The sequence below is a fragment of the Thunnus thynnus genome, chromosome 21 (assembly GCF_963924715.1).
Source record: "Thunnus thynnus chromosome 21, fThuThy2.1, whole genome shotgun sequence".
Classification (NCBI taxonomy): Eukaryota; Metazoa; Chordata; class Actinopteri; order Scombriformes; family Scombridae; genus Thunnus; species Thunnus thynnus.
Genome location: NC_089537.1, coordinates 10,085,034 through 10,095,164, shown reverse-complemented (window position 1 = coordinate 10,095,164; position 10,131 = coordinate 10,085,034). Strand labels below are relative to the sequence as shown.

At 39.0% G+C, this 10,131-nt stretch overlaps 2 protein-coding genes across 2 annotated transcripts; one reads left to right on the top strand and one right to left on the bottom strand.

Moving 5' to 3' along the window:
- The first annotated feature begins 1,005 nt into the window (after nucleotides 1-1,005).
- Nucleotides 1,006-4,244, top strand: tyms (thymidylate synthetase). The gene is made up of 7 exons (XM_067577463.1): nucleotides 1,006-1,348; nucleotides 2,013-2,086; nucleotides 2,365-2,539; nucleotides 3,119-3,220; nucleotides 3,358-3,533; nucleotides 3,623-3,694; nucleotides 3,777-4,244. The coding sequence occupies exons 1-7, from the start codon at nucleotides 1,099-1,101 to the stop codon at nucleotides 3,912-3,914; spliced, it is 987 nt and encodes a 328-aa protein (XP_067433564.1). The 5' UTR covers nucleotides 1,006-1,098; the 3' UTR covers nucleotides 3,915-4,244.
- Nucleotides 4,094-9,194, bottom strand: enosf1 (enolase superfamily member 1). Its single transcript, XM_067577462.1, has 15 exons — nucleotides 9,044-9,194; nucleotides 8,837-8,939; nucleotides 7,719-7,834; nucleotides 7,158-7,244; nucleotides 7,016-7,042; nucleotides 6,853-6,925; nucleotides 6,694-6,732; nucleotides 6,421-6,503; nucleotides 6,213-6,335; nucleotides 6,006-6,140; nucleotides 5,881-5,922; nucleotides 5,668-5,797; nucleotides 4,817-4,916; nucleotides 4,641-4,722; nucleotides 4,094-4,551 (listed from the first exon to the last, which is right to left on the bottom strand). Exons 1-15 carry the CDS (start codon nucleotides 9,122-9,124, stop codon nucleotides 4,456-4,458), a joined length of 1,317 nt encoding a protein of 438 aa, XP_067433563.1. The 5' UTR covers nucleotides 9,125-9,194; the 3' UTR covers nucleotides 4,094-4,455.
- Nucleotides 9,195-10,131: the final 937 nt, after the last annotated feature.

Here is a 10,131-nt window from a genome sequence, read left to right as displayed (position 1 = left end):
CTCAGGGCTTTTTGTTCATATATGTTAATTTTTAGAGTTTATTAATAAAAATGTACACTTTGCTCTTGACATTCATTTGTTGCTTATTTTTGTCACAAATCATCATAACTATGCATGATGCGTCCAGTGTAATAACTTTCTTAATTAAGAGTTTTTCTCTTGGTTTAGAGTTTCTTCAGGTTTTGGAAAACATTCTGTATTTATAGTTGTGCAAAACAAAACCTCAACTTTCTAATATAGTAATAGTGTCTTTACAATCTTTTTGTAGAAGACTAAGTTTTAATATCTTGCAAAATATGACTTGCACAAATGTAGATTTTATTGATCACTTCCTCTTTGAAGCATTTAAAATTAAATATCTATCTTTCTAAATTTTAAGTAGCCCCATTTACCAAGACACTTAAAGGTCAGATTCACAATTTTTCAAGTCTGTCTTAAAACAACAGTCAGGTGTCCATATGAACACTGAAAGAGGTTTTCCTTGCTGTAATCATTCCTCCTGTTAAAAGATCCCCTTCAAATGTACTTTCAGTGTAAGTTATGGGGGCCAAAATCCACAGTGTGTCCACACAGTCATTATGTGCAAAAATGCTTTTAAAAATTGGTGTGAAGCTTATATGAGGCGTCAGCAGTCTGAGTTAGTCATATCAAATGGATATCTGCCACATTTACTCTTTTTAGCATCAAATTCCCTCTTTGTGTTTCCCTGTTGAGCTGTGGAAGTATAATAACAAAAAGAGGGACTTTGGCACTAAAAAGACTGTAACTTTGAAAGATATCTACTTGATTTGACTCATTAGGGCGGCTGAAGCTTCATTTAAACTTATAATGAGTTGATTCTCTCTTCTTGTAGCAGGAATGTTACTCAGTTATACTGTACGAAGCTACTGTCATGTCAGTATTCAGAGGTTTTGTATAAAGGTTTTTTTAAAAAAGGAATTTTTTTTTTTTTTTACCGGAAGCGTTCTCGGATCACTATTGGCTGTTGACGCTCATACGTGGCATGTTTACCCGCGAAATTTCAGTGCTGAAACCGCCAGGACAAACAGTTGCCCGGACAAGTCAGCTTTAAAAACAGCTACACTTTCATCCACAAAAATGCCCGCCACCTCAGAAATACACACCGAGGAGCTGCTCCGACAGGACGGCGGTGAGAAGCAGAAGGAGATGCAGGTGGTGGCGGCGGAGGAGGAAAAGAGGAAGAAGAGTACGTTTGGTCTCTTCTGTGATGAACGCGGGTATCTGGATCAGATTGAATTCATCCTGCAGAACGGTCGCACAAAGGGGGACCGCACCGGGACCGGAGTCGTGTCTGTGTTCGGTTCTCAGGCCAGATACAGCCTCCGAGGTGAGCAGCTGCATGTAATGTGTATTTATCTGTTGTTTGAGTGATGGTGACAGAATTATTCAGGCCCTTTACTGAAGTAAAAAAGTGGCAAAACCACCATGTAAAAATACTCAAATTACAGTAAAAGTTGTGTATTCAGAATTGTTCTTAAAGGACTAGGTCTTAAAACAACAGTCAGGTGTCCAAATGAACACCGACACGTTTTTTTGTTGTTTTAATCCTTCCTCCTGTTCATACTGACAGTCAAAAATGTATTTAAAAGTTTATCTGAAGCTAATATGAAGCTTCAGTCGTCCAAATGAGTCAAATCAAGTAGATATCATTTCAACGTTACAGTATTTTTAGTGCCAAAGTTCCTCTTTTTGTTATTATTCTCCCACTGCAGCTCAACAGGGAAACACAAAGAGGTAATTTGATGCTAAAAAAAGACTGTAAATGTGTCAGATATCCACTTGATATGACTAACTCAGACTGCTGAAGCCTCAGATAAGCTTCATCATAGCCAGTATGAAGGAGGGAAAACCTCTTTCAGTGTTTATCTGGGGCACCTGTGTGTTGTTTTAAGGAAGTGTACCGTTAGTTAAAAAAAAAAAAGTGTTGTGATGTGATGCGTGTGTGAAAGCAGCTGTCGTTCTGCTGATAACCTCTTCCCGTTTATTTGTAGATCAGTTTCCTTTGCTGACGACCAAGAGAGTGTTTTGGAGAGGAATCCTTGAAGAGTTGCTTTGGTTCATCAAGGTGAGGCTGATGAGAAAAGATTTACTTCTGTTGTTTTTGTTTAAGGGTCATGATCCGACTTTCCTCTTTTGTCATCCATGTAGTTTTTGGTAGTAGTCACATGTAGTCACAAACATACTTTGTTTTGGGCACCTAAAACATAAACTACCTGCATGGCTACATACCACAAACTAGGTGAGGGGAAAAAAATGTCTTTTGTAATTTGGGTGGACTGACCCTTTAAGTCAACATGCAGCATTTTGTTTTGAAATGCTCTGATAATCTTTAATTCGTCTCAGGGATCAACAAATGCCAAGGAGCTCTCGGAGAAAGGGGTGAGGATCTGGGATGCCAACGGCTCCCGGGACTTCCTGGACAAGAGCGGGTTCACAGACAGAGAGGAGGGCGACCTCGGACCCGTGTACGGTTTCCAGTGGAGGCACTTTGGCGCTGAGTACACAAACATGCATGCAGGTATTTTATTATCACAATCACATCCAGTCTTTTTGTGTTTAGGGAGCTACACATCATTTACAATCACACATTCCCCTTTTTTTTGAAGGTTTCCACACTTTTCTCTTTTTTGTACATATTATTTTTGACTTCAGCACAATTTGTAATTTTCTGCAAGGCTCCAGTAGTTTAAATAGAGCTTAAAAGTGACAGCAAAATTAAGATCAGATGGATATTAAGATGTAGTTAAAGAAACAAATCACAGAAATGAGACAGAGAATGCCTCTATAGCCACAGTAAAAGAGGTCAGTGTGTTTTATAATAGACTTTATGGCCAGAGGGAAAGATTTTTGGTACATTTTGAGAAACTTAATGTGCTCATTTGGAAATGCTGCCCACACAACCACACAAAGTTAAGTGGATGCCTTTTTTGTAACAACATGGAAAACTCCTTTTTTTTTTTTTTTTTAAGACTAAAACCATTTGAGATACACAAAAACAATGAAACAGCTACAATTCCTTTGTTTTGCAACCCTAAACAGGATCACATTTGGTATGCAGCTACACACACAGAACATAAACGATCTTTTTCCTCAACAGATTACACAGGACAAGGTGTCGACCAGCTGCAGAAAGTCATCGACACCATCAAGAGGAACCCAGAGGACAGACGGATCATCATGTGCGCCTGGAATCCCAAAGGTGCAGCAGATGGCGGAAATTAAACCTGAGTTGAACCATTTAACGCTGCTCTCTAAACTACCCTCTTTTTAAATCTGATTTAATGATTTACTGTTTAATTAAATTTAAAAGATTTGCTCACTCCTGTGTTGTCACAGACCTGCCCTACATGGCTCTGCCGCCCTGCCACGCCCTCTGTCAGTTCTACGTGTGCGACGGTGAGCTGTCGTGTCAGCTGTACCAGCGCTCGGGCGATATGGGCCTCGGAGTGCCTTTCAACATCGCCAGCTATGCACTTCTCACATACATGATCGCACACATCACAGGACTCAAGGTGAGGGCTCTTGTGAAAACTCTTTTGATAATCTGTACATCAGTTGTGGTTCATTAAATCACCTGTTGTGCTTTTTTTTTTTTCTTCAGCCTGGAGACTTTGTTCACACCCTGGGAGACGCTCACATCTACACCAACCACATTGAACCTCTCAAAGTACAGGTAGGTTAGTTTTTAAAGAAGGTTTTTAACCTCCTTGTTTTCTGCTTGATTTTCAACTTACATAAACTTTCTCAACGTGCAGCTCCAGAGAGAGATCCGACCCTTCCCCAAGCTGAAGATCCTGAGAAAAGTGGAGAGTATCGATGATTTCCGTGCAGAGGACTTTGAAATCTGCAACTACAACCCGCATCCCACCATCAAGATGCACATGGCTGTGTGAAAGCCAACATGAAGATGCATAAATATGAAGCCTTAGCAAATCTGTCACACTCCACTTATGAAGTATTTTTGCTTCACTTTGCTTCTCATTTACACACTTTCACTTTTTAACGAAGCCACACTTGAAAATCTGTTCACCCAAATTACAAAAAAGGGGTGAATTTTTTTGTGATTTGGGTGTTGGGTGTTTTTTTCTACTTTAAAACAAAGCTGGATTTGAAATGGATTTTTTTTTTTTGTAGTTGTTGAAGGTCTGAAATCAGTTTAAACTTTTGTATTTGTAAAATAACTAATATCTTATTGTGTAAATAAAGAAACTTTGTACCTTTGATTTGTACAAAAATGTTATTGACATGTCTGGAAACCGAGTGTAGCAATTAAGAGGTTCAATTCCAAAATCGGAAATTGAAACGGTCAACAGTGTTAAATGCAGTTTTCCTAATGCAATTACGACTTGATTTATTAGTGTGATGATGGGATTTTCACTGAATTTAATCCCGTCTCATTGAACATCTTTAGATGAACTGTTGAAGACGAAGTCCTCATTTCTTCATGTGCAACAGCTTCCATTCGTCTCCTTCGGGGTATCTGTGTCTCTGCACTGACGATTCCAGCATCTCACAAGAATATCCCGGATCCTGAAAACGATTATAAAGACAATTTCCTCTGACAGTAACTGATTTAATCTGAATTACACAAGGTTTGATTTTTTTTTTTTCAGTCTTACCTTTGGGGGCATGTAGTGGGCGTCACGAATCTCCACAGGACAAGTGAAGTGTTCATGGAGGTGGTCTACGTATTCACACATTCTGAAACAAATAATAATGTGGTATTGTGTCTAATATTCTAATCAGCTACAGTCAAGAGCTCAAAACTGGCAACAAAAACAAACCCTGCTGTTACCGGTTACTGAGGTCCGCAGACACACAGATGTAGTCGAACAGAATCAGATGCTGGACGAGCTCACAGAGACCGACTCCTCCAGCGTGAGGACAAACAGGCACTAGAGAAAAAGAAACGGTGTGGTGTGTATCATCACCATGTTTTAATAATTTGGGGAATACTAATACTATGGAAGCACAAAACTGACAAAAAGCAGTAAAAAGTTAATGGATGTGTCAAAAATATAAGTGATTGATGCCAACCAATCAATGTCAGATGATGTTACATTGATTATTAATGCTAAATAAGGAAAAAGTGGAGTGTAAAAAGAAATGTAAAGCTTTATACTTTAACCTCTAATCTGTTGGTGAATTTTAAACGATTTTACTCTTGTTTTTATCTTTTACTTTTTAATTTTTTTTATTTTTCAGCTCCTTAGTTTTCCTATTTTTGGTCTTAGCACAAGTTTTTATCTTTTATCTATTTCTAATTCATCTATTCCGTGTATACCCAGGGCTGGGGAAGGTCCGAAATGAGAAATGTTGCATGAAAATAGAGGATTAAACTTGTGCTAAGACCCTAAAAAAAAAAAAAAAAAAAAGAAAACTGAGGAGTCGACTCGTGACAGATAAACAGAAATATAAATTATGTTTTGAATTATTGGAGGTAAAGTAAAACAAATCATTTTACACTCAAGTTATATTTTTGATTTATCTGACTTTTTACTCCCTTTTGTCACTTTCGAGGCTCCATACAAAAAAAAAAACAACTTTATATTGTCGCTTTTGGGACTCCATATAAAAGTAAACCTTTATGTTGTCACTTTCCGTATGTTACCCTTTGCGTGACCGTTGTTATGCCTCAACTTTTACCCTGGAACTTGTGGGCCATCAGCAGCACAGCAAGGTTCTCGTTGACGCTGCCCAGCCGACAGCTGTCTATTTGGACAAACTGCAGGGCCGAGGCCTGGAGAAATTGCTTAAACATCACCCTGTTGTGACACTGAAGAGGAAACAGTCACTTAACTAGAAATTATTATTTCATCAGCCTGTGATATTTCTGGCAGAATAAACACGACCTCTGACCTGCTCGCCTGTTGCCACCCCGATCCCGAGAGGAGCCAAAGCCTGCAACAACAAGGCCAAACATCTTTTTAACAGTCTTTACACTGCGGCAGACACATGAACAAAAGAACGGGATGATAAAACACCTTGGAAATAGCCGCGTGACCCAGGATGTCATCTGGAGACGTGGGTTCCTCGATCCAAAGAGGTTTGAACTCCGCCAGGCTGGACACCCAGCTGATGGCCTCGGCTACATCCCATCTCTGGTTGGCATCAATCATCTGACACAAAAACACTTCAGTCAGCTGTTCTCTAATGTAAATAACAATAGTTTGGCGCATAAACAACCTTACCAGAGTGTTACTGGGTCCAATCATTTGCCTTATGAGACGACACCTGCGTATGTCGTCCTCTAGATCAGCGCCAACCTTCACCTTAAACCTGGTCCAACCGCTTTTAAGTGCATCTGTGCAGAGCTTCAGAAACACACAGCCGTCACTGTTATTTAAAAAAAAGATGTTTCCAAATTGAGAAATGGCATGTGTTTTATACCACAGAGACCTGTTTGAGCTGCTGGTCTGGGTATCCGAGCCAAGCGCAGGAGGTGGTGTAAGCAGGATAACCCTCTTTCAGCATCTGATCCTCTGGCAGGAAGAAAGAAACAGTCCACGCAGATAATAAATACTTGACAAGTGCGCTTTAATAGAGAAATCGTGGAGGTGTAGGGCCCTTTTATGCAAGCTAAAAGCACTCCTGTTAGTTTCTAAAGAGGCAATTTCGTTCCACAAAATCCCATCCAGCCATGTAATTAATGACTCTTTTTAGCGCCCTCACCTCTCTGCTGCTTGCCCTTCTGTGCTTTCACGAGTATGTCTGAATGAGAAAAGAGAAGCAAAAATAGTGTGTTGCTTTGACAGCTGCACTCAGGAGGCAGGAATCTCTTTTTTTTTCAACTGTACCGTGCACATATTATATGTTATAAACCAATCTCACCTAGAGCTTCCTGCTCTGTTAGCACATCGGTGATGTATCTGAAGTCAATGCATGAAACGATCTTCTTCGGATCCTGAATAAACACATGCACAAGACACAATATTTCCCTTCTGATCACATCCAGGACACAAATTCATACTCATCTAAATTTCCTGTGACTCACCATGTCAGCAAGAAGCTTCCACAGCGGCTACAGAAAAAAAGAAATAATAATAATAATGATGACAACAGGCTGTGAGTCATACAGGGTCATGCTTATAAAGGGAACGGTGGTTTGCTTGTAATGCCTCATTGATTGGTCACACCTTGCCCTCCGCCCTCGCCCACAGGTCCCACACAGCGTTCAGGACCGCGGCGGTGGCCAGGTGGATCACTCCTTTCTCCGGGCCGAGCTGTCTCAAGACAAGACGACAACTTAAATAGAAAAAGCGCTGAAACCGAAGGGGATCACACAAAAAGAGGCAGAAAGTGGAAAAACAACAGCAAAATTAAGTATTTAATGGATATAAAGATGTAGGAAAATAAATGAAATAACAGATATAAGAGATAAAAGAGCTACAATAAAAGTGATTAGTGTGTTACAATTGAATTTGAAGCCATGGAGAAAGATTTTAGGCAAGTTTTGTTACCAATCTGAGTCTGAATCTAGGTCAGGCTTTTCCCCTTCAGCTTACAGTACGTGTTTTGTCTTTAAAAAAAAAAAAAGTACTTTGTAAAATCCATGAAAGGATCTCATTATGTTTGAAAAGTACTGCAAGGTGCTGCACAAAAAAGGGATACTGTTATTAGAAGCAGGAAGGATGAAGAGAAGTTCAGTGTTACCTGCTTCACATTATGTGTCTCACTGGTGGTGTGTTCGCTCTTACCCATCTCATCTGGCCATCACTGGTCAAGAGGCGGTAAAATCCACGGAAGTCGCTCACAATCTCCTCTAAAGTTTTTCCTATGACCAGTCCTGCCAGAGCCTCCACAGCACACACCACTGACGGGTTACACACAACAAATATCAGCCCCTTTAAGAGGACAGAAGCTCGTCATTTAACCAAACCTCATTTAGAATATGTACCGCAGTAGGGCTGCAACTGCAACTGTCAATGAATCTGCCAGTTATTTTCTCAAATTATCTTTTGATCTACAAAAACATCAGAAAATGATGAAAAACGGCGATCACGGTATCCTTGACCACATTAGTCCAATGTCTCCAATGTTTAATTTACAATCATGTAAGACCAAGAAAAGCAGAAAATTTCTTGATTTTCTCATTTATAATAAGCTGGATTCATCAAATATTTGGTGTTTTTTGCTTTAAAAATGTCTTAAACAATTGATTGATTATCAAAAAAGCTCATTTTCTGATTAATCATTGCAGCTCTACATCAGATATTTACTATAGTTGATGTATTGCTTTGTGTTTAACCAGCATTACCACAAGATGGCAGTATAACGTTCAACTTTGTACATCAGAAATTGAGTAACGAAATGATACCTTCAAGTGACGTGGGAAACATGATAAATATTCTGACACCTGAATGCAACATCATTATTAAGTAGTATTTTGGCATTTTGAGTCTTATTTTAGTGTGTGTGTGTGTGTGTGTGTGTGTTTCGTTTTGTTTTGAGTGTGCCAGCTATGATTTATTTGTGTTTAATAAAATATCTGTATAATTAAAGGATTATTTTAATAATAAAATGTACCATTATTGGCGTAACAGGTAATTGTGTTTATATAATATATCATAAGAGCACACCTGGTTTTGGTCTGATTTAAAAATATATAAAATATAATATAATATAATATAAAATCTTTGTAATTCGCATTAAGTTGTATTTACACCATGGAAAGTCTAGAATCTGACTTTTAGGGAGCACCTGAAGGCAGCAGTAACGTTGAGACCAGAGGTTGGTCTGGTGTAGCTGACATGGTCGTAAAGCCACATATTGTTGTGTTTCTGCAGCGCATTGACTACAAGATTATAAATCTTACCAATCTCTGTGCCTTTTCCCAAAGTGAACGTGAGGCCGAAACCTTTCAGGCCGCGATCCGTGTCGAGAGTCACATACGCGGCTGAATAATCGGGGTCGGTGTGCTGCAGGGTGGACAGAAGTAGCTCAAACTTTCACCCATAAATATAAAAAAGTGAGAAAAATAACTACATGTTAAACCTTGGACACTGTCTAGAAACAAGCTTACCATCGCGTCTGAACCGTGTTGCTCCAAAGATGTTGGGAATCTCACATCTCTCACAGTCAAATTAATAATTTTGTGCAACATTTTGTCTCTGAATGCGTTTATCTTGTGTGTATTTCCTCTGAAGTGTGCTCAAGATGATCCCACCCACTCCGACCTGTCATTGGTTTTGCCCACTTGGAGCACTTAAAGTGACAACTCAAAACATTTAATTTGTAAAATAAAAAAATAAAAAATACTGGAACTTGTAAACTCAAAGTCTTTATTGTACAAATCCCCCCCCCCCAGGTGCCACCCACAACCTCCCTCCCCGACAAATATATTTTGCAATCTTGTCTATTTTCTTAGTAATCTTATAAAATGAGGATTTCATAATGTACAAAGCCCTTCTTTACAAGCTCAGTCATCAACTAGTGTCATTCCCATTATAATACTGTCCTGATGAGTCCATACAGGAGCAAAATCGCTGTAAAAAAAACCCTTCATATTGCTATACAAACAGTGTCTGCAGAGCCACTTCAGATGCACGTACATGATATGAGTCGCAGGGTTCAGTCACATTTTAGAAGATAAACTGATTGTTTCCAACTTATTTGGTGGCTTTACAATAATTCTACAACCAGAAAAAAAAAAAAAAAAAAAAAAATCATCCTGCGTCCGATGATTTTCACTTGTCAAGTGTCGTTCTGGTTAAGTCCACGAGTTTCATCACTGTTTAACCGCTTTTATATAAGCATTTCTCTGTAGTGATCACAGTGAGATTATATAAACCCGGGCAGAGAGGGACAGAGAGAATTATGGCATTGTTATAAAAAAAAAAAAAAGTCTTCTCACATGGGATGATGGATTGTAAGGAAATTCTTCAAATAAAGCAATAAAACCTCGTCCATGTGATATGAATAAATTCTTAAGATAACAAAGGAACATAGAAACAAAAAAAAAAGCACTGTAAAAGAGCAGAAAGGCATAAGAGACTCAGCCACTTGCAACAAATAAAATATTAAAATTAAGCTGCGTGGGATTTGCTTTTAAATAATCACTGTCAAATGGACTGTGATAATGACCATCAGTCCCCTGAGAGCCTCTCCCTG

What these genes read in the sequence shown, in the direction of transcription:
- tyms (XM_067577463.1), top strand. Translation starts at nt 1,099, where the DNA reads ATGCCCGCCACCTCAGAAATACACACCGAGGAGCTGCTCCGACAGGAC. An exon ending in AGTTGCTTTGGTTCATCAAG is followed by an intron (nt 2,087 to 2,364) that starts GTGAGGCTGATG and finishes AATTCGTCTCAG; the next exon opens with GGATCAACAAATGCCAAGGA. An exon ending in CACACATCACAGGACTCAAG is followed by an intron (nt 3,534 to 3,622) that starts GTGAGGGCTCTT and finishes TTTTTTCTTCAG; the next exon opens with CCTGGAGACTTTGTTCACAC.
- enosf1 (XM_067577462.1), bottom strand. Translation starts at nt 9,124, where the DNA reads ATGTTGCACAAAATTATTAATTTGACTGTGAGAGATGTGAGATTCCCA. An exon ending in AACAGAGCAGGAAGCTCTAG is followed by an intron (nt 6,733 to 6,852) that starts GTGAGATTGGTT and finishes TTTCTCATTCAG; the next exon opens with ACATACTCGTGAAAGCACAG. An exon ending in TTGGACCCAGTAACACTCTG is followed by an intron (nt 6,141 to 6,212) that starts GTAAGGTTGTTT and finishes TTTTTGTGTCAG; the next exon opens with ATGATTGATGCCAACCAGAG.